This window comes from Amblyomma mixtum, chromosome 9, assembly GCF_055824585.1.
Source record: "Amblyomma mixtum isolate Tamu chromosome 9, ASM5582458v1, whole genome shotgun sequence".
Taxonomy (NCBI): domain Eukaryota; kingdom Metazoa; phylum Arthropoda; class Arachnida; order Ixodida; family Ixodidae; genus Amblyomma; species Amblyomma mixtum.
In genome coordinates this window covers 60,770,815-60,797,957 of record NC_143020.1, presented here as the reverse complement: position 1 = coordinate 60,797,957, position 27,143 = coordinate 60,770,815, and the positions used below count along the sequence as shown (strand labels likewise).

Genomic DNA, 27,143 nt, shown 5'->3' with positions numbered 1-27,143 from the left:
TAACACAGCTTATTCAGAGCGCTGGAATATCAGTTTTGAATTTAAACTAAATATTACATGGTTAGTAACAATAGGTTGGTATAGACTTTTAAGCATTATTTACGGATTTATTATCCCTTTTAGGTAAGCCGTTGTGACAATCTTCAGTCACCGTGATCAATTCACCGTGGTTTCAAGCCTTGTGGCTGTACAGGCTGCAGTTGGCGAATACGCTTCCCGAAGCGCATAAGCTTGAGTATTTGAAATAAAAATACTTGACCGATCATAGGATGCACTGACAAAGACGAGGGTTGGATCCAAGCCTCGGCGGTCGAATTTCGATGGAGATGAAATTCCAGAGGCCTGTGCACTGTGCGATGTCTGTGTACGTTAAAGAAACCCAGGTGGTCGAAATTTCCGGAGCCCTTCACTACGGCGTCCCTCATACCTGAGTCCCTTTGGGACGTTAAACACCCATAAACCAAACCAAACCATAGCATGCACTGAGTCTCCCTGTAAGGAACCTCCAAGTAGAGGTATGTTACGATTCCATCTTTTATTTGCTTCACGTACTCGCCAGCATAACATGGACAAAAACGTCGACAAATCAGAACGCCACAGCAATACATCTCAGTGCACTTGTTTGGTTTATTGTGCAATCAAATGTTAACGATTCCTCTCGTTTCAATGCGTCTTTGCAGAAAAGCAACTGCACCGTAGTGCATATTACATTCAGTTAACGAAAACTTTTTGACAAGAATCCATCGAGGCGAGGTGTCGTGTCCATCGCAGGGCGCTTCCGTGCCTAAAGTGGGCATGAAGAGTCGTACTTTTGGTACTTCGGCGACGTCCCACAGTTCTGGTCGTAGATGAATTTGCAGCAGTCGTCCGGCTGGTCCAGAGTGCTAGTGCGGCGCCAGTATGAACAGCCGTAACCTGCGCATTTCCAGCGATTAAAAAAATACCGAAGACACTTTGGAAGTTCTAAAGTGTGCTTGGCAAAAGCATTGTGGTCAACCCATTGCCGATTCCCCGAACGCTTGGCGCGGAATCACTGCGCCGCTTCGGAGCCATGTGTCTCACTCGACTGCAACGAAACGTCTGGGGAATGAGCGGCGATGTAGCTGCCACCGCCTACGCACGCGCGCTCGTTCTACCGTTACTGTGTGACGTCACGGTTGCTATGCACAGCTGCGCCCCCCACCGGCGCGCCGGTTGCTAAGGAGGGCAGGAGGTTGCGCCGCTGCGCGGAGGAGAGGCCACAGTTGGCACGATTCCAGCGCACGGACGGACACCGCGAGCACGGAAGGACACCACGAGCATGAGCCATTAAAGGCTTTCGACTTAATACCAGCAAAAACTTCCGTGTGCAGTCAGCGCTACATGACATCCAAATTGGTCGTAACATACGCTAAAAATTAATAACAAATACTAAACAGACAGTATCCACTTTCAGTCGGCCAGTTATGCCGGTTCACATCTTATTTAGCATTGAGCATATATTTGAAGCATATATACATATATTATCATATGCATGTATAGTTTTATCTCTTGTATAATCCATCTAGGAATAATGCTACTAGTATATCTTAAAAATAGTCTCTCTTCCTGAAATTTATTCCAAAGTAGTGAGCGAAATCAGCATGGAATGGCTTTTCAACGTATAAGATTTCGGAAAATACGACCAGACGCCGCTTTGAGCAAAGAACATTTGGTTAGTAGCGGACGGTCCTAGTACGTAGACTAGGAACAGCATACTCACCATTGCCAGCATATGGATGACGAAGGATGGAGCAGATCTCACAATCCGTGTATATTATATAAAACATTAGCGATGCTGTACTTTCTGAAAGCACATAATATATATACTTTTTCACTGTTATAAAACAAAAAAATATGTCCCCTTTCATGCAAAATTCAAGGTCATTGGCTCAAAAATTTACGTAACGATAGGATTAATGGGGTCCTAATGTCCGTGAGTGTTCCTTGACTGCTGCCTGTCACTACATCGTTCAAAACGAGCACAAAAGCCATGCGCTTTCTGCTCCACGTTATAAAACATTCAGCTATTATGTGTGTAGGATATACAGCAAAACTATACTCTTATTAGTTACTCTTTCGCTACACACGCCGCCTGTGTGGCTCAGTGGTTACGGCGCTCGACTGCTGGCCCGAAAGTCGCGGGGTCGATCCCGGCCGCGGCGGCTGAATTTCGATGGAGGCGAAATTCTAGAGGCCCGTGTAATGTGCGATGTCAGTGCACGTTAAAGAACCCCAGGTGGTCAAAATTTCCGGAGCCCTTCACAACGGCGTCCCTTATAGCCTGAGTTGCTTTGGGACTTTAAACCCCAATAAACCAAACCAAACTCTTTCGCTACAACTGAGAGCACCATAACACAAATATATAAGAATCTTTTTCTCTTCAAAATAACAGGATGTGGCAACTATGAGTCCTATGCATTACCGACATGAGCACAAGCTTACAGCCACTGGCTTGTGACGTAACCTGATATTTTTATTTTTCCATCTGACTAATCGTGAAAGTAATGCCGACTCTGTGCTTCGATTTTTCTGTTCTCAGGCTGAATTTCTGAATTCTCAGCCCAGAAGCAATCGCACAGTTTTCTAGAGGGCCGTTGCGATGGTTACACAGCCTGAGAGTGTTTCTAACATTTTTTTTTTCAGTTTTTATGTCTGATAAAGTTCTTTACCGAGCATGATGTGCTTCTTCGTGAGGATGTTGCCTATGGAAGAAGTGTGTCGCATGTCCGAAGCAGACACGCCACGTCTGGGTGTTCGATAGTCTTTGCCCTCATGCTTTTTTGCGCCAGTCTCCCTTAACAACCACCCCTCTCTCCAACAAGTAGGAGCCTTTTCTCCTGCACCAATGCCGTACAATGTGTACCAATACAATGCCGTACCAATATGTGGCGCCAAGTTAATTGCCTTGTTACAAAGGAGAAGCTTCTACTGTCTCGGGGCACTTTCCGCGAAGCGTACGGCCATCCTGAGTAGTGAGCGTCACCCTCACTCACTTCTATACGCTATCTTCCCTGCTTAGTTTTCTCAGCAATCGCCCGTGATCACGTCCATCATTTTTAGACAAAAATTTTGAATATTTGAATATAATATTGAAGGTAATGGTTCATTCTTTCGATGCGTAGCAAAATCTTTTAAAGTTTTTTGCCATCGCTCGCGTCGAACAGTTAAGACTGCCATATAAAACCAATAGAGAACGCCTTTGACGACAGCAAAGACGTTAATAGGAAAATAAAAATGCAAGACTGCAAGTCGAGCGACCTGCGGATACATTGATTGTTATAGTGAAAATCTTGCAATATATGAAAAAAAGTGCATTCATAGACTCTTTCTCGTTGCAAAATGCCCTTGTCCAGAACTGCTCGGTGTGTCTCTATAGCGGCGCATAGCGGCGGCTATGCGTTTCGGCTTGGCCGTGCGCGAGATGGCGCCAGGAGCGCGCGCAGCTAGAGCGGCGCACTGCCCCGGCTGCGGAGCTGGTTACTAGGGACAACGGTGACGCCGCGAAACGCAGGAACGGGCGCCAAAGGGCTGCGCTCTTAAATGTGCGTTTTCTGCACGCTGACAAAAACAGCCAGGAGCTGAGGAGAGCAAGCTGCTCTAACAGCAGTTATGGCGCCAAAGAGACGCGGCGGGTGTACTCGCGACCCCCGAAATTTGCTGAAATACAGAAATATTGGACAGCACACTTAAGCTCCGCCTTAAGGGTGTGACGTGATAGCGTAACGGGTTAATTCCCATATACTCAGACGGTCACTCTCTACTTTACATTCATGGATCCCTGGCAGTCCTCACACCCCTCCTGGCTCAGTGGTGCAGCGGTTAAGCGATGCGTCACTGCCCTGCGATGGCAGGTGCTCCCAGTGGATGGGCCTTGTGCGGCCAAGGTTGCTCTTCCCGAGTGACCAATCATTAATTTAACTGCCACCTGCCACGGTGGGCAGTTTTCTCACAATTCGGTTGGCAGGTTGTCCCTAGTCCGCAAGGTCACGTGACCTAGGTGGCCCCACCTGCCACCTAAGTTGTTCTCTGGGGACCACCTGTCAGAGTCATGCTCGTGATTTTTCGCCTACAACGCCGACAACGCTGACACCGGATTTTGTGGGTAACGGGGCCCTTAACGATATTTGCTTTAAAATGTGTCGAGCGCTTCGTTCAGACCCTGACGAGGGCATCTCATATGATACTGCAGACCGCATTGGCACCCTCACTGGCATGTTCAACTCTTACAACTGCATTGTGTTCATTTATTTTTATGAAGACCAATGTCATAATGGCTTAATGCCTACTAGGGGTGTATTTCTGGGTTACCTTTGGAGGGATAGCTCAGGGGGGGGGGGGGGGGGGGGGGGGTCTATTTGAAACATGTTTTGGACTTTTTTAATCCAAAAATGGCTGCAGCCCTTCTGCCCTGCATTGTGCTTCGCGCCACCCCACCAGGAATATTTTGGCGTTGTCTCTGTTGGAAAGCCGGTAATTTCTTTTCCCAAATGATGAATCACTTCACGTTTCTTGAAAAGAAGACGAATCTCACGAGTGCTAACATTTCATGTACTTATTATTCATAAGGAATATGAAAGACGCAACGTTATGGCACTTACTGTCGTCGCGAACGAATGTGACGGCATCTTTAGTTGCGTAGCATTCAGATGAACTCATGGAAAAGCGTCCACGCCTGAAACGGTAGAAAAAGAAACGTAATGCATTATGCTTATCTTTAATGGGTGTTGGACACCTACGTCGCTTTGACCACGTGGAAATTACCAAAACATTTCGAAAGATAAATAAAACATGCGGCTATAACTACAGTGTATATTTGGTCTAAATTGTAATAATGCTAACCTATACAGGTACTGTCGATCTAGGACGCAATGACGTTTCACGGTACAAGATAAATCCTCAAGCTAGGTATTTCTGCAAGAGCGACGTGGAATTGAAGCATCAACTTTGGTCACCTGGTCGTAAAATTAGCCATGAAAGCGCCGTTTGCGGTCACACTGGTCTTCAGCTGATCTTCACTGCACACTATGGTTAGGCTAACCATTTGACTCCTGCATTGTTCTTGTAGGGTGAGATTAAATTTTTATGAGCGCTAAGCCGAAAAAAAAATAGGGGACTGTCCCCTTTCACCTGCCACTCCCTGCATTGTCAGGCTAGCAGGGTCATGAGAACCGGCCGACGCCATTGGCTGGAAGGGGGGGGTCCTTTGACGGGGGAAAGCCGCTTCGTTCCTGAGTTGTACCTGACTATGGTGTGCTGCGTTCTACTCGCGTAAACGGTTTCTTTCATTTGGGGGAAATGGGAGCTTGTGCATTCTATTGAGAATTAAATTCGATGTCAGAAGCACAGCCGGAATTAACGCAGCCTTTCCTTAAAAGCAAGTGAAGAAACAGCGCACAGAAATGAGGCGGATCGAGGGCAAAAAGAGGCTGGCAGGAATGAGTTGAGGCTCATGTACCGTAATATCCGGGTTATAGTCCGCACCCTATGCATAGTCCGCAGGGGCAAATATTAGCTTAGAATTATTTTTTTGCTTCTGTAGTCCGCACCCTGTGTATTGTCCACGAAAGCGAATTCTGGCTGAAAGTAAGTTGTTTTTTTTTTTCACTGTCCGCACATCGAAGCATGGACATAATGCAGCGCGAATAGAAAAGACAACCACAAGGGAAGAAAACACTCAAGGCACGGACAAACGCTCTGCTCACAAGTGATTTATTTCACCAATGCACGCGAAATAAAAATGCTCCGCCCAGCATGCGCATAGAATACAAGGAAGAACGGACGGAATTTTGAGCATTGCAGGTCTTGCAGTGAATTTTCGACGCATTTTTGATAGTGCAAGGATTCTGGGAAAAAGCAAAGATCAAAACTGCTCCTGTACTGGAAGCATACGATATAAAGAAAAGGAGCGATAGTTATGTGATACCTCAATTCACTTGCACAGATCTGAATACGGCCTTTTCTCTGCCAAAAGATAAGATGTATCACACTATGTAAAAATTTTCTAAGTTGTCGTTGGCAAGTGTATTTCCTTCTTTTCCTTCCTTCTGTATTTTGGGCGCATGCGCGGCGAAGCATTTATATTTCCCATGCATTGGTGAAATAAATCAGTTGTGAGTGCAGCGTCTGTTCGTGTCTTGATTGTTTTCTTCCCTTGTGGTTGTCCTTTTTCTCGCACTGCAGTTACGTCCAAGCTAAGCAACCAACTTGCTCAAAAGGTTGTTTTACTAAATTAATTGCATATCTGAGCTGATTTTTCTGTGCTATTTAGCACCGCAAAACATTCCAGCCGCAGTCTATTGCCATTTTTTCTTACTTCGAGTCACGCTTGAATTCCTTGACTCTGACAAAACTATCGTATAAATTTAAATCATATAGTTCACACCCACAGCGGTCCGCACCATGCGTAATATCGAGTTTTAGAAATGCACATACGGTAAATACTTATCCAGCTCTACAAGCATGCTGGCTAAACTATGGAAAGCGCCTCAATAATGTTTACTTCCTCTAGATCTCATCATCATCGCCATCAGCCTGACTATGCCCACTGCAGGGCAAAGGCCTCTCCCATGTCTCTCCAATCAACCCTGTCCTTTGCCAGCTGTAGTTATCGTATCCCCGCAAACTTCTCAATCTGATACGCCCACCTAACTTTCTGCCACGCCCTGCTACGCTTGCCTTGTCTTAAAACCCACTCTGTTACCCTCAAGCACCAGCGGTTACCTTGCCTTCGCGTTACATGCCCTGCCCAAGCCCATTTCTTCGCCATGAGTTTGACTAGGATATCACTAACCCGCGTTTGTTCTCTCACCCACTCTTACCAGTACTCATCTTACCGGTACTCACCTATGAGGCAGAAATGTGGCGGCTAACTAAGAGAGTTCAGCTTAAGGACAACGCAGCGAGCAGTGGAAAGGAAAATGATAGGTGCCACGTTAAAGAACCTCTAGGCTCTACATCTAAAAAATAAAAAAGAGCTAGGTCATAATAAGATTACCCTTATGTGAATCAAAAGCCTTTACGTGAAGTTATTGTCGTCGACAACGTTTTCAGAAGATGTTCCAGATGACCGTCGAGCAGGACAGATGTGATGAAAAAAAATATCTCCAAATTTCATTTCCAAGTTTGGTTATCTTTTAGTGAGCTGGACAGTGCGTATTATTTGAATATTCTTTTATGGTAACAAACGTCAAGCATTAGAGAGGTAGACACGTTCAATCGCTTCACTGGAGAAGACGACACGGTTTGCTCGAAAAATGCTTACACAGCGCCATCTGGGAATGTCAGCACGACCGGAGTGCTGAAGTTCTCGTACGCGCCGTATCTTTGGTACTTGACGCATTTAGCCGCTCCACCAAAGTCAGGGTCGTAGTAGTAGTTTCTGTACATCAGGTACCACTCTCCGACGTCAGGATAACACTGCGCGTGGGAAAAAAAAAAAGGCGCTCAAATTGACAGAGCACTACAGTTCGCTGCAGAGACTTCCGTATTACACGTTTGGTCGACGAGCTTAAAGCGACTGCGCAATAAATTAATTGCGATTACGTAAAGCAAACGAGAGATAGGCATGTCATCACTCGTCACTCCAGCGCAAGAATTTTTGAGCTAGCATCAATAACAACGAAGTTATAGGCGATTAAAAATCACGCTCCTCCTCTCCCCCCTCAACTCGTACGCGCGGAGCACCAAGAAAAAATAAAGAAAACAGCTCTTGGACTGGGCACCGCCCATGAATACGTCATTCGCTGACGTTCGGTTTGCGACTTCCGGTTGTCGCACCCAGCACCCCAGCAGCAGCGTCTCTCCGGTCTCTCTTCGCCTTCCTGGATCGCGGCGCACGCCAAATTTATTTGCTTGTCACTGCGACAAAGGCACTGCGAGTGGTTCCCGAACTTCCGACCGAAAGAGGCGGCAGAGGTAAATTAAAAACATATTCGTGAAGGCAATGCCCTGGCTCGCGCTTGCCCGAGGGGGTCGCGCGGCGGCTCGAGCAGACGATTTCACGGCTACCGGAAGCGTTCCCGTGACGTCGGGGCTGTCGTGGCTCCAGCGAATGACAACGTGTGGTGGCCTGCCGACATCACGGTACTAGTGACGTCTATTTTCCTGATTTTAGTTTCAAAGTCGGTCCCTACGAAGACACCAATCGACCCGCGAATTTTAAAAAACGCGGTTTTTAAAAATGCATAATAAATTGCCGGTTAAGTTCCGAAGACTCATACTTGGTGTGAATGCTTCTTAGCATCATTTCTAATTATTGAAAACATTTACAAGTTGCTTTTAATTCGTTGCATAGTACTTTAAAAGGATCTAATGCGTGAAACTTGCCGGTAAAGCATGCGAAGTCCTTTTGGACTAGCATTTAAAATCGCGACGTAATCGACGATTGAAATTACGATGGCCTTCAAGCTTCTCCGCAACGCACAGCGCCAAGTGGGGGGCGCATGATGACGTCATCGAAGGTACCGGTACATTTCCAATGCATAAACGCTTACTTTGAAGGAAACAAAACAGGGTCACCTAAGGCAAAGCCCGCCCAGAGTTGTTTGGCAGCATGAGACAAGGCGCGGCAGGGTGTAGTTGACAGCAGTGGTAGTTTGAAATGTTACCTTCCGTGACGTCACACCGAAATTTCCCGCACTCCTCCGGCGCTTTGAAGAGAAGCATAGAATTAAATCGTCGATTACGTCACTATTTTAAATGCTAGCGCATGCTTTGCCTACAGCTTATGCAGATTGGAATCTTTGAATTTCGCGGAATTCTCAAATAGTGGTGCAATTGCCGTTTAAGCGTTTGGTTACATAGACTCTACGATGATTTCAATTCTGCCGTACTGTGACAACTGTGCCGCGATAGAAACTGTGCAGCATATCTTGCTTGAGTGCCCTGCGTATGCTAACGAGCGTGCGTACTATGAACATTGCATGCAGAAGCTCTCCTCAGTGCCCCTAACAATGGACAAAGTTTTAGGTCCCTTAGCCTGCCTTAGGCTACAGAGACTTGCAATGAACTTTCTATTCACATATTTAAAAGACATTGGACATCTCGATAAGCTTTAAATTCACTTGCACGTAACCTTCATGCATTCTTCTTGCAGTGAACTTCGTCAGCCCATTTGACGGACTATGCACTCCATCATTCCATAGCTTCCATCATTACTCGCCATTGCATCCTTAGTACCCAATTCATGGCCGCATTTTGTCTTCGTTCTTTTTTTTTTTACCTCTTCCACGCTGCTCTCCTTCTGTCTTTATCTCCCAAATTCCCCTCCCTACGCAGAGTAGCATGCCAGCGATTTTTAAACGCTGGCTAAATTCTCTGCTCTTCATTAAAGAGTCTCTCTCTCTCTCTCTCTCTCTCTCTCTCAATATAACGCATTTTCAATGCATTCCCAGATAATTCTCAAAGGCAATGAACCGACCTCAAAAGGGCGCGTAAGAGCGACTGTGATGCGCAATAAGTTACAACCACTTAGATATCGGTGCTGAGTTCCTCACGAATGCGCTTCCAATAAATTGGTCCTACTCTTGCCGTTCCTCAGCGGAATACAAACCAGCGCATTACGAAGAAATTATTGGTGTAACATGGCGAACTTTCACAGTGACACAATCCATCATTTAATATACTATCAATGGTTTGAAATCAAACTTTCTCCTTTGCATTGATCTCGACTGATCTCTGAGAGAGAAAAAAAATATTGTCGATACCGTAGTTGGGCGAAATGCGAATTAGGTCTAATAGCATATCGATTTTTCACATCGGTTCCGGTGTTCACATCCAGAGTTCCCGGATGGCAGTTGTTCGGATAGCGATAATCAGTTAAGGTCCATATATGCGGAATTGGTCATTCTGTACATTCACAGATACCTGGCAGGCGCAGTGGTGCAGAGGTCAAGCGATGCACCACTGCCCTTCTGTGGCAGGTGGTGCCATCGGTGGGACTCGGGTTGGGTTGCGACCCAGGTTGCTCTTCCCGAGCAGCCTTTCATGATTATTTTTAGCGGAGGCGTAGCGCGAAAAAAGACAGGGACGAGAGAGACACAAGACACAGGACCAGCACTAACTTACAACTGAAAACCGAATTCCCGAGCTCGAGGAACCAAACGAGCATGCCCAGCAACAACTGATTAGATGAAGCGGAAAGATCTAATTCATCTAATCAGTTGTTGCTGGGCATGCGCGTTTGGTTCCTCGAGCTCGGGAATTCGGTTCATATTTTTCAGTTGTAAGCTAGCGCTGGTCCTGTGTCTCTCTCGTCCCTGTCTTTTTTCGCGCTACACCTCCCTTAAACATGCTTTACCAACTGGCCCAGAACACCACTATGCTCACTTTCATGATTAACTTCCGCCTGACACAGTGGGCAGGTTGCTAAGTGTTTAGTGTAGTTTAGTTTAGTTTAGTTTAGTTTATTAGGGTTTAACGTCCCGAAGCGACCCAGGCTATGAGGGACGCCGTAGTGAAGGGCTCCGGAATTTTCGACCACCTGGGGTGCACTGACATCGCACAGCACACGGGCCTCTAGAATTTCGCCTTCATCGAAATTCGGCCGCTGCGGCCGGGATCGAACCCGCGTCTTTCGGGTCAGCAGGCGAGCACCATAACCGCTGAGCCACTGCGGCGGGCCTGGTTGTGTGTGCGCGTGTATGTACACATACTTACCAACCTGCCCAACGTGTCAGGAGATACACACACACGCACACACTGTAGGAAAACAAACGTAGCGAAGTAACACTGTACTTTCCTTGACGTTTCGGCCGGGGACCAGCCCTCGTCTGAAGGTCGAAACGTTAAGAAAAGTACCGTTTCTTCACCATGTCTGTTTTCTTCAAGCGTATTGCCAACCTAGCCCTAGGAGTGAGGGCCTCGGTTCTGGCGGCCTTGACGCCATACGAAGCATAAGAGGGTTCTCACACAGCTTCCACCCTCGCCGTTCGATGACGTTCTACGTCACACCTGCGGTAACTCAGGACGTACTACGTCCGCCACTTATGAATGTGGGTGGCGCTGAAGAACACTCTCAAGGTTAGGTCACTTGTAAACATAAATGCCTCCGAAAGCAGAAGATTTGACAGCCACCGCCGTAGCTCAGTTGGTAGAACACCGGACGCGTAATTTGGAGCTCGTGGGCTCGGATCCCATCGGCGGCGGCATGTGGTTGCTTTTTCTTCTGCTTTTCTAATCAATTAGCTTGAAGCGATAACATATTGAGTAATATTCTAAATTGATCAACACCACAAAATAAATAAATTAAAATCCCTGAGTCCCTTGGTTTCTCTGGCTGTGGCAGGTATATATATATATATATATATATATATATATATATATATATATATATATATATATATATATATATATATACCTGCCACAAAACAAGCTCCAGCCATACAGAGAGACAAAAGTTTGATCGATGCATTAAACTTCAGTCAGTCTTATTTTTCATGAGTAGGGCGTGTCCTACGATGAAGCCTTGCAAGATTGCCTTGCAGTTTCCACTGCCAGCAATATTTTACTCAACTGAAAATCCTCAGAAATGCTGGCCGATGCCTCTAGGAGAGTGTGGCGGCGGCCCTGTCGACTTTGGAGAACTAGTTTTGCACTGCCAGTACCATGAAATAATGGCCGCTATATCTGCTGGTGGGGCTTGTACACGAGTAACTAAAAAGATAGATGTCGCGCTCCTCAACGCGACGTGCGTCATCGGAACCTAAGAAGACTGCGAGTTCCCCTTCGAATGCGCCGGCGGCGGTCAGGGGTAGACGCAAGCACCTGGGCCAGCCGCACATTCCAGCGAACGTCGCTGCGACTCGGTTTACTCGAGAGCGGTTGTTGCGGTGCGCGCCTTGCGGTTCGTCTGGGGGCCGGCAGCGCTTCCCGCGAACCTTGGAGCGTCGGCGGCGTCGGCACGCATGGCTCAAGTGGTTCAAGTGCATCTTGCTGCGGCCGTTTACGCTCTTCGACGCAACATGTGCTGCCCGGGCGTAAGGCGACGGCGCGCTCTCCGCGTGGCGGCGAGTGCGATTAACAACAGCTTCTGGCGGCGGGACTACGCGCGGGAAATGAACGGCGGGTAACAAGAACCCCGTTCCTTGGGATGCAAGAATCGCCTGGCTTCGGCAGTGGTGCGCGGAATGCAAGCCGCGGACTCCGAACACTGCGTAGTGCGTGACGACCGCGGGAGAGTGCGAAGAGAGTCGTGATTGGTGCAGTGCGTGCGATTGCGAGGAGAAACTGTGACGAAACGTTTGGTTCCGCCCAGATGCATGAACCTCGCGCCTGATTGGCGAGGTTGGATGTTCTTTGTCTAGCGAGGCTATTTAATGACTGGTCTTGGTGTTTTGGGGAAATCGAGATGCAATAAACGAGGGAAACTGTTGGTCGGGCGTCCTAGCAGTCCTCCATGGTGCCCGGCAGGCACACCCCAACAGACCGCCGGTCAGCGAGTTCGAGCACGGCGGGTGAGGGGAGGGCCTCTTCGAAGGCCTGAAGCTCAAAAGACCGTCGCCTCTTGAGACGAGCACGGCGGGTGAGAGCTGGGAAGCGGCTTCGAATCTTGACTATAGAGAAAGCTGACTTTATTTTCATCTAAAAGAAGAAGACTGCGCGAACGCACTTTTCAAGTCTCGTTCTAGTATGCAACATAGGCGAAACGCTTTGCTCTTTCAGCCATTGTATCCAAAAAATTTTTTCCAGTGCGTTACAGGAACTTCCTTTTACACAGACTTCTAGTAGTCCTAATTGCCGCAAGTTCTAAAGTTATTAGGGCGGTCTTTTAAGCTACCAACCCTCTTTATTTAGGAGGGCCACCTTTCCTGCCCCCCGCTAATCCGCAATACTCGAAATTACAGAATTATTAGTGAGTTCCCACACGGGTTGCGTCGTTTCTTTTTGACATGAAAGACCGCGGATCTTTGACGCTCTGCTGGTGGAGATAAAACCAGTACAGTGTGTTAAAGTCTTCGTGTCTCTATCAGCTGGCCTGTCGCAAAACAGCTTGTATGGAAAACGAATGCACTTACCCTGCTTGCATCTTGGTAACTCTGAAGGTCGCTTCGTCTTTCTGGGTACGTGGAAACCTCCCCGGCAGCTTTAGGAAGGCTTAGCGCGAAGAGAGCGATCAGTACTATCAGCACTACGCCGTTGTTACGCATCGTGATAAGCCAACGTGAAATGCCTCGAGCAGAGAGTGGCTTCGAACTGCTAATGCGCGGACAAAGCGGAAATGAGATTACCCGGGAAGGCGCATTAATTTGAAGCGGAAATAACACATCCATTATGTTAATCGCGCCTGTCACAGGCGATTTTGTTTTCTAAACACTGACAATGCCTGCGGAAGGGCAATACCCTAACAGCTGCATGTACGTGTTCATGCAGATGGAAAATTTTAGCGCACTAAGAACATACCTAAAAGTGCGCAGGCTGAGAAGAAAAATTATTCTGCGAAATTTGAGCTTCATATTCGGGAGCAATGGTTGGTTGGTTGGTTTATGGGGTTTGACGTCTCAAAGTGACTAAGGCTATGAGAGACGCCGTAGTGGAGGGCTCCAGAAATTTCGACCACCTGGGGTTCTTTAACGTGCACTGACATCGCACCGTACACGAGCCTCTAGAATTTCTCCTCCAAAGAAATTCAACCGCCGCGGCCGCGGGATCGAACCCGCGTCTTTCGGGTCGGCAGCCGAGCACCATAACCACTGAGCAACTGCGGCGCCTCGGGAGCAATGACTAAATTGAGCTTTAAATGTGCGCATGCGCAATGTTTCATGGACACACATCTGAAAGCAGTGCAATGAATTCCCATTTCCAGATTGCATCTAACAGCGTATCTTTGTGAGGAGGAAGCAAACATCCACTTCCTCCGTTTCTTCCTGTCCACGTGGTAGGCTGACACGTTGCGACTGGCACACTCGTCTTGATCATTCTGTGTTTGAGGCATGTAATGCGAAGGCAAGATAGCCGATGGTCATTAAGGGTGAGTGGCGTAGCCAGAAATATTTTTCGGAGGGCTGTTATAGGCCGCTGGTAAAAAATAAAAAGACGAGAAACACTGCTCCCAAACATTATCTTTGTTATTTTTCTGCCTTAAAAAGTCGAAAGGCTAGTTGTTTCGCTCACTGTATTATCTACATAAAAATACGAGGGCACACAGAACTCCGAGAACTTGATTCGTGAAGAACATTCATTTTTTCACAAAAAAAAAAAAAAACACTCGAGCGAAAAATCGCGGCTATTCACAACATTTTCACATGGCGTACAAAAACAGAAAAGCTTTCACACAAGGGAAAACATTTAGGCTAGTAGGTATGGGCTAATCTTTAAAAAAAAAAAAGATAGCCCAAAGGACGGGACAAGACACTGACAACAGCACGAGCGCTTGTCCTGCTGTCTCTTTCCTGTTCCGTCCTTTGTGCTGTTTTTTTTTTAAGACAAAAGCTTCTGCTCTCCAACAGTGTCAGCAACTGCGAACGGAATACATTTAATTTTCAAAACTTCCACCCCATGCATGTGACCCTGCGCCTGACCGCAGAGGCGCTTTTAATAAAAAAGACACTTTCTATTTTTGTGATAGTTTATAATTAGAGGACAATGCAACGGATGAGAAAGTAGGCCAACGTGGAAAGGTATGTTTAATTGGGTGAACTGTGCGTACAATTAAAAGGAGTGCCATATGTCGTGCGGTGGCGAAGAAGAGTGCCTCTTTTCTGCAAAAATTTCCGCTTCCTATTATAGAGCCATGACAACGTACATCAGCCTTTTCTAGAATGAACACGCTCTGGTTTTCGTTTTAACATTTTAATATATTCCTGCGATGTGTAAACAGCATAGCCAAAAGAAAGAATGGAGGGAGAGAATGAGCTCTCAGAAAATTTCGGGGGGTGTTCTAACACCGAACCCCCCCTCCCTATTTAAGGGTAACGGACAGGATTCCAAGAGAAGGCAAGCGTAGCAGGGGCGGCAGAAAATTTGGTGGGCGGATGAGATTAACAAGTTTTCTGGGATAAGGAGGTCACATCTGACGCAGGACCGGTTAACTGGCGAAATATGGGAAAGCTGCGTTTGCCTTGCAGTGGGCGCAGTCAGGCTGCTGATGATGATGACTAGCCAGATGTCATACTGCCGCTCGCAACTTATCTTCCACTACCTTTCCCCTCTCTATTTTCTCCAACAGGTGTTTTTCTAGCGCCTCTACACGTGAAACCATTCTGCTACCGTCTGCTCCCATTTTAACAACCAGGGAGCTGACTACGACCACCGGACACAGGAAGCCTTCTGCTTGCGCCTGCTCCTCGGTTTCGAATCTGGTCTCCGCTAACTTGTGCCAGAGTTCGCTCTCCTAGCACTGAACCTACACAAATTGCTGATGAAAGGCAACGAACCGAGAAGACAATGACGAAAACAGTCAGACAGAACGATCGAGCGCAGACCTGTTTGCACCTTACATCAACAGTGAAGCTCCGCCCACATTCAGCCTCCGCGCACAGAATCCCTCCACGACGAAAAAGTAATCCACTTCTTAAACATTTCTTTTCACCTAAGCAAGAAGCTTATCACAAGAAAAAAGTTGAGCTCTAGAATTTTGATACGTGGATTGTTAGATATAGTCAAACATTAAAAAGCTGATTACGTTTACTGTTTCTATTGGCCAGCGGAGTAATACAGGACGCCGCGGACCGCGGCCCAGTGTTAGCAACTGCTGTTTTTTTTTTTTAGAGTTGTATCCTACTATAGCACAAATCGTTCCAAAAGCGCGAAATTCTGTCGGTGTAACGGTTCCACTAACCTGTCGTGATATGTACAGCTGAGAGCTACTGATCAACAAGTTTGCATTTAAATCTTCCTATCGGAAACCTTAAACGTTGACTGGACGCACTTGATATGACGCGATGGCGTCTTCCTGATTGTAGTTGCTAGTTTTTAAGTCCTATTAGTCGAATGAGGACAAACCTAATTCGTTAACTGTTTATTTGTAATAGACAAAGAAACTAGACAGAAAAAATATATAGAAACTGACTAATGCGCAAAGCAAGCTGATGAAATTTTACCTGATAACCCCCCCCCCCCCCCCCTTTCGGTTAGTATTCTTGCTACGGAACTGTCCACCAGGCACTTCGATTTAATGCAGCTTAGAGCTCAGCCGATCAATTTATATATCGCAAAGAAAATACTTCCAGCAAACCAGCACGAAAATACACTATTTATTATCAGTCGTTCCAGAGTGTCTGTCTTATATGCATAGCCCGTTGTGGCCTAGGCGGTGCCGGCAGGGCAACATTATATTTTTTTCTTCTGCCCACACTAATATATGTCTTATATGCATCGAAATCAAGCGCCCATAGCAGAACCAGCAAAACGAGAGAGAAAAAAATGGCTGGGGCACTTTGACTGTCTAAAGTGGGTAGAAGCGGAAGCGTTTTCCGCACCACCTTCGCTGTTTCTGTGGCACTGGTGGCGTCACATATAATTGAGTACTAATTACTAAGTAATGACAAATCACTAATTAATGGTTAATTACTGATCAATGCCTGAATACTAATTAACTGCTTAAGCTTAATGACGCTTAAGCTTCGCCTTTAGGAGTGGAACGAGACAGCGCGTTGTAGCGCTGCCAGGGAGTCCACGGAACGCCACCACCCGTTCGGCGCGATGCCTTGCCCTTTGAACGCAACGCTTTTTGAGGAAAGGAAATGGCGCAGTAATTTTCTGTCATCTCGGTGGACACCTGAACCGCACCGTAGAGGAAGGGAGGAAGTGGGAGTGAAAGAAGATACATAAAGAGGAGCCGTAATGAAGAAAATGAAAATTGTATTTGAGGAAAGGAAATTACGCAGTAACTGTCTCACAAAATTCAGGGGGGCACTTTTTTGACCTAAAGTGTGGTCACTGATGTGTGGTTAAGATGTTAAGCTTCGCCCCTAAGAGTGGAACGCGACAGCGTCTTGCAACGCTGCCAAGGAGTCCATAGAACGCCATCGCCCATTCGGTTCTACGCCTCGCTCGTTGGTAAATTGGTTTTTGAGGAAAGGAAATGTATCTGTCTCTCATTTGTCGGTGGACACCTAAACCTCGCCGGAAGGGAATGGAGGAGGATGAGAGTGAGTGAAGACACCGTATTCACTAGACGCGCCTTTGTTCATTCCAGACCATCGAGCTGGCATGGCGGAGTGGATAGCATGCTCGTCTCTCACGCCGAAGACCGGGGTTCGATTCCTGAGCTCGACCAATTTCTTAATCGGTTTTATTTATTTATATGGCCTGACTAGTAAAGCTAATTAGGCTAATTTGGTAATTAAGCAATTAACTAAGCTCAGTCCCACTTACTTGGAGCACGCGGCGGCTGAATTTCTTTGGAGGAGAAATTCGAGGCCCGTGTACTGTCAGGCTCAACCCGACCGAACGCCGACGCCGTTTACAGAGCGGAATCTCGAAGCTGAGGCAATGTCAGCGTCCGCTCCCTCTGCCGTTGTTGACGCTGCTGCTTCTCCAGACGAGCCTCTTCGGTTTCTGCTTCAATCTTAGCGCGTTTCTTCGTTCTATTCTTCGCCAACGCGTCCTGTAGACGTTCATGATCATAAGAATAATAAAATTCAGCCAGCCGTCTAGGATACACAGCCGAAGCACTGGATCTAGCGCGCGACTCCTCCATGGCTATGTCCGAAAGTCAAGCAACGCTTCGCGCTTTTTGTCGTATCAGATGAAAAGCGAGTCAGGTGGTTCAGCGCAACTGCGAGACGAGCATTGGATCACGTTTTTCAACGCAGTTGCAAAGGCGAGCGAACGCCGCCAGCTCCACGCGCCGGAGCTGCGCTGAGGCGCGGTGAGTCACATGGTATGACGTCACAGCCACACCCCCTGCTCCGCCGCTTGAAGGTCATTCTTCGGAGCGACATAACTTTGAGCCTTGAAGTTTTTCATTGGAGAAGTACAGCTAGGGTCCCTGGTACAGCTTCCGCTCCAACAGGATGGATGAATGGATGAAAGATAGGAGCGTCCCCCTCGAAACGGGGTGGTGGCAGTTGCCTCTGCCACGGCCGCTAGATACAAAGCGCAAAGCGACCTCGCTTTGCGCTTTGCATCAAGCGGCCGTGCCTCTGCACGTCTTTTTTTATTTCTTTAACGGTGTAATAAATCGGTGTATAAGTTCGCCATTTTCTATAAACACTTTCTAAATCCTACACTTCTAACCTTACATCACCTCTCTGCTTTTGAGCCACCAATCTTCCAATCGCTTTTTGCTATTCCTTCACATGACCATTGTTATCTTTAAGCCCTAGGGCATGGAGGAAAAAATAACAGGAGGGAGCGTCCGGCGACAACCTTGAAGCCTAGTCTTTAACAAGTGAAAACATAGAAAAAAGGACAGGGTCGGTCCCCCGTGATCACGCCACGTGTAGCATGCGGCAAAATGTAGCCCCGCTGCGCGCGCGCATGCGCGGATTAGCGCGCAAACTGACTGTAGATCAACCTCCTTGCTGTAGGTGCCCTGCGCAGACGCGCGCACTAAAACATACCAAAACTGATACGACTCACAGAGAGAGCGAAAAACGGGGAAGGGAGTGGCTTCAAGGCTGGCCGCGTGGCGTAGAGCTCCCTCCTGTTTTTTCTCCTCCATGCCCTAGGGCCTCGGGGACAATGACTGTGCCTGCATCGACATCCGGATAGATACCATCCCGTTCGAGTACTATGTGTCATCTTCTTGGTAATATTTATTTTATGCGAAGCATATTACTAGAGGTACACTACAGCCCTTCGCCGTGGTTACGCGCCGTGCACACCACGTGGTACAGTGACGTCACACCACGTGACATACCACGTGACACATGACGTCACGACAGAGGAAGACGGAGGTACACTACAGCCCTCCGCCCTGGTTACGCGCCGTGCACACCACGTGGCACAGTGACGTCACACCACGTGACATACCACGTGACACATGACGTCACGACAGAGGAAGACGGAGGTACACTACAGCCCTTCGCCGTGGTTACACGCCGTGCACACCACGTGGTACAGTGACGTCACACCACGTGACACATGACGTCACGACAGAGAAAGACCGAGGTACACTACAGCCCTTCGCCGTGGTTACACGCCGTGCACACCACGTGGTACAGTGACGTCACACTAAGTGACATACCACGTGACACATGACGTCACGACAGAGGAAGATGGAGGTACACTACAGCCCTTCGCCTTGGTTACACGCCGTGCACACTACGTGGTACAGTGACGTCACACCACGTGACACATGACGTCACGACAGAGAAAGACGGAGGTACACTACAGCCCTTCGCCCTGGTTACGCGCCGTGCACACCACGTGGCACAGTGACGTCACACCACGTGACATACCACGTGACACATGACGTCACGACAGAGGAAGACGGAGGTACACTACAGCCCTTCGCCGTGGTTACACGCCGTGCACACCACGTGGTACAGTGACGTCACACCACGTGACACATGACGTCACGACAGAGGAAGATGGGGGTACACTACAGCCCTTCGCCGTGGTTACACGCCGTGCACACCACGTTGTACAGTGACGTCACACTAAGTGACATACCACGTGACACATGACGTCACGACAGAGGAAGATGGAGGTACACTACAGCCCTTCGCCGTGGTTACACGCCGTGCACACCACGTGGTACAGTGACGTCACACTACGTGACATACCACGTGACACATGACGTCACGACAGAGGAAGACGGAGGTACACTACAGCCCTTCGCCGTGGTTACACGCCGTGCACACCACGTGGTACAGTGACGTCACACCACGTGACATACCACGTGACACATGACGTCACGACAGAGGAAGACGGAGGTACACTACAGCCCTTCGCCGTGGTTACACGCCGTGCACACCACGTGGTACAGTGACGTCACACCACGTGACACATGACGTCACGACAGAGGAAGATGGGGGTCCACCTCGAGCCGTCGCTGTGGTTGCACGCCGTGCAGACCACGTGGTACAGTGACGTCACACCACGTGACACACCACGTGACGCATGACGCCACGACAGATCGCCGCCACGCGCTGGGAGAACGATGCCATCGCACAGACACCGGAATGTCCTCGAGCGGCATTCCCGCGCATTTCGAACGCGCGTTCACACTCAGTGTAGGTGAAACGCTCGCTCCACAGGGCAGGCGGACGCGGCTTCCGTGGCAATCCAGGCGCCCACCCAACGCGCGTCTCGGGGTTAGTCGGCGTTCCGCTGTAGCCATGCCGTCGTCTTCCCCCACGACGAAGGCTTCTAGTGGTTGTATTAAAATGACCAAGTATTCAACCAAGGGAAGCCATGTATTACCAAGCCTAGCCATCAATATGCTTCGCATCTGACCAGGGTTAACCAAGTTAAGCCTCAGCCATTTTTTGTAGCTGCGCGTTCTAAGACACATGGCCAGATCAATGTAGAATGCTCCCTCTTGAGTTATCATAGAACGGCCCCCAGTAGCTGCTGCCCTTACGTAAAAGTCGTCGGCCACGCCTTGCACCGCCGTCCGCGAGGTGACGCCAGACGACAATACTTACATTTATAAGCTTGGCAGAAACCTTTAAACGTCCGCATAGTCCCCCAATGCCGTATAATATGGGTAGTATTCCTTCATGTGTGGTGGTTAAGTTTGGAGCTATTGCACGTCAATATGAAACTCTGCGCACTGCCATTCATTTTTCCCACACCTCCTATCGCAAAATTACGACTCGCTTAAACCACGTAAACGTTATTATAATGGGTGTTCTGTTAAATACTTAGAGAAGCTTTGTTATCGCTAAAAGGCCTCTAAAGCGTGCGGTGGTGGAACAGTGGAGCTCCATGCTTATCCTTGTAAATACTCAAAATTTTCTCAAAATTTATAACAAGACAAAAAAATAGCACGCCGCCGGTAGGATCCGAATGCACGACCTTAGCCAGCTCGCTACGAACATAATGGCCGTGTACCTACCTTCTGGGCGTCAGTAAACAAAGAATTAAGACGTTGCTGCGTGACGCGAGATGGGGAGCGCAAAACCTTTGTTCAGCATAACGGGGTTGCAACCACAGCAAAGCGAGAAGGCTCATTTTCGGCGAGAACTCGAGACTTTAGCACCGTTCCTGTAGACAGAGTTCTCTCACCTCCTCGCTGCATTTTCAGTCAGGTTGGGTCCTTGCCCTTGCGTGAATTACGTGTGGGTAGCACAATTTTAGAATAGGTTTTCCTATGCACAAAAAGGCACATGCATAGCTTTCTCTTAAGTTGCCATGTGAATGTGGGAGTTGTATGGCATATAACGACGGAGATATTTATTCCCAGCAACACACCACGTTCAGCTGTGGCTTTGAAGCTGGGTGTGTACAAATAAAATCTTGTATTTCCTGACCAATACTCAAAGTGGCGTAGCAGATTATAGAATGCTTAATAGCACTGATAAGGAAGAAATAAACAAGAATGCCGCAAAGGCAAACCTTGATAACTGCTATTTGAAATGCAAATTTACTTTGAGAAAATTGCTAAGCATTATAGAAGCCAGAAAGCTTACTTCAATTGTTCCAGTAATATAAAGAAAAAAGTTTATTCCAGCAAAACACAGACACTGTCTGTTCTCTTGGACACTCTCTTTTCTTGGTCCCTGTGCCGATGCAAGTCAAACTCATGGCAGCAGCTGCCACTTAACACGAAGCTTGTCATCTTCAACAAAGCCGTCTTCCTGGAGATCTGATAGGTAGAGAAACTCTTCTGGAAAATAAGTTAAAGGATTGCTTGAATTCCTTGGCTTTTGGTTGAAGCGGTCAGAACGAAATGGCTGAACCTCAATTTTACGTACAGCGCCACTTTCCGGATGCATAACACTCAGCTTGATTTTGTGCTCCAATGGCCATGGAACAACTTCGTCCATGTCACCTTGGTGCAGCTGTATGCAAATATGCAATTTCACGAAGCGTCCTTCCCTCCTAAATTCTGCCCCGGGTGACAAGTAGTATCCGCGCAGGTGCACCTTCCTGCTGTAATAATAACAGGAGTCTTCACGCAGTGCTTTATTTTGGCGGGACTTCACACCTGTCACATAAAATTCGCACCACGATGTTTGCAGCCTTGTGAGTTGAAGCACCTTGGTGATGCACTCCAATGTCTTCTGACCATTTTCTCTCCTTTCAGCTTTGGCTTCATCAAGTCCATCTCTAATCTGCAAAAGCTTGCCAGCTGTTGCCGTTTTTACATGACGTAACTCATCTTTCACTACTTTTTCTAAGCGGCTCATCTCTGTGAAAAGAAGGCTTACTGGATCACTGCGTTGTGTGGTCAAAGATTCCTTGATTTCTGCATTCAACACCGAAAGCTGACTCAAGGCTCGTACCGAGCTCTCCAAATTTCGTGCTCCAATTGCCAGTCCTTGCACGTGAGCTTCTCTGAATGTGTTCATGCCATGACAGATTTCATTCAGCTTGTCACCATGTGCGCTAATATTGACAGTCATTCTTTCCAGATAGCCCTTGAGTTCTCCCGCCTGCCTTTCAAAGGCTTCTCTGAAAGAATTAGTCACTGCAACCTCTTCTTCAGGAACCGAATTAGGAACCAAACTCTCTTCCTCAGGAACTGCATCAGGAACCGAACTCTCTTCCTCAGGAACTGAATTAGGAACCGAACTCGTATCCTCGAGATCGCACTGGCCTTGGAATTCAACCGCAGGATTCGTCACCGAGCCGCAGGTGCCCGATCTGAGGTGGGCGCATATGTCCTTGCAAAGGATGCTGGCTGAGCACTTGGGGCAGCAAGTACAGTGGTGTGTACATTCACTATGGAAGTGCTTGGTGATCATGGAAGCAGCTGTGACATGCTGGCAGCCTCTTTCTGCATTCCAGCACTTGACCTGAAAGGCAAAAAGAGAATATTAAGAGAAATGACATTAGTCCTCGGATAGCTAAATTAACAATTTTTCTTGGTAAGCCAAATTACCATGCAGTTTCCTACATCCCTTGGTTAAGCATAGGGACAGTAGGATATATTACATTTTTTTAACAGCAAAGGTAAAACTAGATAGCTGTAACGTACGAAGTACAGTGATATGGCTAAATTTTCACTTTTATGCATCTAGTCACTAAGAGTCCTGACGCTATTATGTAGGAATTGAATTATAGTGTCATAGATGTACTTTCCTGTGCCTGCTCTTGGGATTCTAGCTCTCCCCATTCGCGCTCATTTTTGTCCAACTGGGTAACAGCCAATAGCATAAGCCGATCGCACTGAACAGCATCCATGTCTTTATGTGCATATGCAGCTTACATGGCTGCATTCAAACAAGGCTAGGATATCCATGCTATCCGAGTGAGCACACAATAAGAGGAGGAGGATGTAGTAGACAAAGATGCCTGCTTCCATGAATACACAGACTATGATGGGATGGAATCCAATGGATAACAAGGATTAACCTGTTAGATTTCTGTTCGTCCGTCCGCAGCCAGATTTTATGTTTTATTTCAAAAGAAAATCAATTTACAAGGGTACAATACGCACAGTACTATTGGACCCATACCCACAGGCTAGTTTCAGGTCCATCACATACTGTACATTATAAATGCGGCATGCTAAGACGACACATTGCATTCATAAAATAAGTCACATCCTCAACACTTTAGGAATAAACAAAAGTAAGCGTACACAATACACACATCCTCACAAAAACAAAAACAATGCACCATAACTTCACATATTCATCAGGAATGTTTTGAAAGATTGCACAAAGTTTGTTTTCAGTTTAATATCATCAGGTACACTACTGAATATTGAAAGGTATAATGAATAACTATAGGACACAGACCTGTATAACAATAGCCAAGTCAAGTCAAGTAATCTTTATTTCAACATCGCAAAGATGCTAGATGAAAGATGAATCACATCTTTATAAGCAGAGAATGTGTAGACCAGCATATATTGCATACACTGCATGCAAGGCCACATGAGTGGTAGAATAGGTTATCCATGTAATACGGGTATCTTAGACGAAAACAAAAAGCAGTAGTAGATGAAGCATGTAGCACCAGCAGAATGCATGGGCTTCTGTGGAAGCCCACTAGAACAGGATAGAAATACCAGGTCAAAGCTGACCTGAACTCCGAGGAGCACTGATGTCATTTCAAGTCTCCATTCTACATGCAGCATGCATGGATTAAAGTGTGCAATCATGGCTGAGTACGTACAATGTGGTATTATTAAGATGACCTCACAAGCAGTACATGACAAAGACAGCCCTGATAGAGTGCATAGGTTACTGTGAAAGTGCGCCGCACAAGGATTATGGCTCATGCACCAGCTGACCTAGATAAGACGAAGCACCTAATCCTCACAAATTCCCACTGTAAAGAAAACCACGTATGAGCATGCTGCATATACAGTTACACAGTTACGAGCATAGGCTATCGTGCTGCAGTTGTAGATGAAGATGACAACATAGAACAATATGTACGCTTCTTGGAATTCCCTGAGAGAGGTGCAACGAAGAGGTTTGAATACCTTACTGCATTTTATTCCGCATCAGCCTACAACTCTACCGGATTACCCGACGTCATTTCATTCTGAACAGTAATCCAGGTAAAGCAAGGGTTAGGCTGACAGGTTTTTGAAAAACAAGCAATTTTGATATTAACAGTGTATGCCAAACGTGCTCCAAGTTGCATGCGGAATAAGATATAAGAGAAAGGAAAAGAAAATATATTAACCTTCTAAATCATTACAAAACAGAAACTATTTCATCGGCTCAACATCAATCTCAAATTGGAAACACATAACAAAAGATGCTGTGGCTAGTTGTGTTCAAGCTAAGTGCTTTCGTCAGGTGGGAAAACTGCAGCCTGCTGTTCAGCAGCAAAGGCAGTTACTGTTCAAAGGCGCTATTATTCAGTGAGCAAAACCGTGCCATATTCCTACGCAATCTATTAAACTGCTAATCAAGAAGCTGCACTGTACTTTGCCGTCATGGCTTGTCGCATTGCCCGAAACTGGCGGGACATGCCTAGTTCCCGTTGCCATCACCTTGGCGCCACTGCTCCGGGGCAGCTTGCAGCTGTGTGCGGAGGGCTGCGTTTTCACAGAGGTGTCGTGATGGTCAAAGCTTCATTTCACAAAATTTTAAAATATGAATTCAAAAGAGGATGCCATGCCTAGGTTTAGGATCAATGCCAGGAAGTCAGCATTGCTGCGTTTGCCCGACAGGGATGTGTGTTGACACGAACAATGGAAAACCTCATGTGATGGTAGTTCGCATAGTTCAGCGCCGAGGGTAATCACGTTTTCGAAATTCTAAAAACTGATATGGCTATTACTAACCACTGCCTGCAATCTCTAATTGCAAGCAGGTGTCTAACTGCAATAGCTAAAAAGTTAATTATCAGAACTTAGTTAAGCCGCTAACTAGGTAACATTAGCAATCTGTTTTCTGATGTCTGTCAATGCAGGTATTACGGTAAACCTTCCGAATTGGTAATCTGTCAGTCTTCATGTCAGGTCTGCCAGAGTAGCGTATAGTTAAAAAAACAAAACTTACTGACTTCTTCCACTCAATGTATGCTCCCGCCCAGAATAAAGCTAGGTGTCTGCCAACATACTAATAATAATTTATGTGAGTCCGTGCAGGGGTGCAACGGCTATAACAAACTGACCTCCATAACGAAGAAATTTCCCAGTACTGTGCACTTCGTTACAAAGGCATCTGACTGTACCAGGTGACTTTGTTTAATGTTTACAGATTTTTATTTTTAAAACAGTCAGGTACGTCGGTGTAAGTCTGCACATTGATTGTACAGCAACGGAGACAAGATGTGCACGATAGAGCTCAACTAAAACAGGATATATAAACTAAAATTAACTAATCGAAATTTAATTCCAGATCGAAACAGTTTTTTCGCGCGAACGCAAAACCTGATCACGTAACTTGCTAGCGACTGTCAACGCTGCCACGACAGCAGTACTGTTTGTTTGCTGCTTGATAGGAGCTCAAAGTTACTTTTTCTTTGGTATGCTAGGATAGAAGCTCTTTCTGCGGCGATCACTGCTCGCAGCTCGGAGAAACGGGTAGAAAGAATGGAAGGGGAAAATAGAACGCGCGCCGCCGCTGAGGGCGCGAAAGTCGCGTCGTACGCATACCTCATCCGGCTGCTGCTCACTCTTCACAATCTAAAAACGTAGCTCCTCTACATCGTGCGCACAGAACACACAAATCGAAAGCGTTGGTCATTCTCTGCTTTACATTCATAGGTCACTCTGAATCCTCATACCAATCTGGCACAGTGGCGCAGCGGTTAGCGATGAGCCAAGCCCTGGCAGGCGGCTGCTCCAAGCATTGCCATCAATGGGACAAGTGAGACCCAAGTTGATCTTCCCGCGCAACCTCTGGCGACCAATCATTCAAGAGCAACCTGTCACGGCGGGCTGCGAGGCTTCGAACGGTGGCCGACGCCGGATGTTTGTTTTTTTTCGACATCAAAAAAAGTATACAGACTAACCTCTCTTTTCAGCAGCTGATCTAGAGGAAAGTCCTTCCAGTCCACGTCGTCTTCATCGTTCCACTCGTAGCCGTCGAGAGGACAAACGTGCTTTCCGTCCTGGGCGCACTGCTCGTAGCAAGACTCGCAGAGCACATGCACGCAGGGCAGCAACGCGGTCTTGTAGCGTACCAGTCCGCAGGCGCTGCACACCTTGTTCGGTGGAATGGGCTTATCGAAGCTCAGAGGCCTCCAATCCAGCTCCGGGCAGAAGCCGACGAGGGTGTATCGGGCTGTAGCTCCAGCGGAAGACATCGCTTTGTCGCTGTTCGGATCGTCAACTGCCGACGCTTCGGTCATTCTACGGCGCGCAATCTCCCAAATACTGCGCATGCGTGACAAAAAAAAAATTTTTTTTTGCGTGTTTTCTCAAGCCCAGAGGTTGCTTGCGTTCCTCCGCCTCGATGACAATTTTTTTTTAAATTTTCAGTATAGTGTACTAGTACACTATAATTTTCAGCGTTGGCGTTCGCGGACACGCTCGTGGCGCATTTTTTGAGATCGGAGGCGAAATGCTTTGACGACACCCTTCTCTGCAGCTTTCTGCGCGCTCGGCTATCAAGACCTCAGGCCCAAAAGGCCTTCCCAGCAAACCAAAAACCTCT

At 47.2% G+C, this 27,143-nt stretch overlaps 2 protein-coding genes across 4 annotated transcripts; both read right to left on the bottom strand.

The window, feature by feature from the left end:
- Positions 1-645: 645 nt before the first annotated feature.
- LOC149329245 (uncharacterized) lies at positions 646-17,949 on the bottom strand. Of its 3 annotated transcripts, none has more exons than XM_089560175.1 (5): positions 17,335-17,949; positions 7,283-7,437; positions 4,620-4,693; positions 1,742-1,825; positions 646-915 (listed from the first exon to the last, which is right to left on the bottom strand). In XM_089560175.1, the coding sequence occupies exons 2-5, from the start codon at positions 7,405-7,407 to the stop codon at positions 785-787; spliced, it is 414 nt and encodes a 137-aa protein (XP_089416301.1). In that variant the 5' UTR covers positions 7,408-7,437; positions 17,335-17,949; the 3' UTR covers positions 646-784. The 3 variants fall into 3 exon arrangements, with proteins under 3 accessions (XP_089416301.1, XP_089416298.1, XP_089416300.1); XM_089560172.1 differs by lacking the exon at positions 17,335-17,949 and adding an exon at positions 13,035-14,793; XM_089560174.1 differs by lacking the exons at positions 1,742-1,825; positions 17,335-17,949 and adding an exon at positions 13,035-14,793.
- Positions 17,950-21,556: 3,607 nt separating this feature from the next.
- LOC149329244 (TNF receptor-associated factor 6-like) lies at positions 21,557-27,136 on the bottom strand. The gene is made up of 2 exons (XM_089560170.1): positions 26,500-27,136; positions 21,557-22,871 (listed from the first exon to the last, which is right to left on the bottom strand). Exons 1-2 carry the CDS (start codon positions 26,869-26,871, stop codon positions 21,654-21,656), a joined length of 1,590 nt encoding a protein of 529 aa, XP_089416296.1. The 5' UTR covers positions 26,872-27,136; the 3' UTR covers positions 21,557-21,653.
- Between the last annotated feature and the right edge of the window lie 7 nt (positions 27,137-27,143).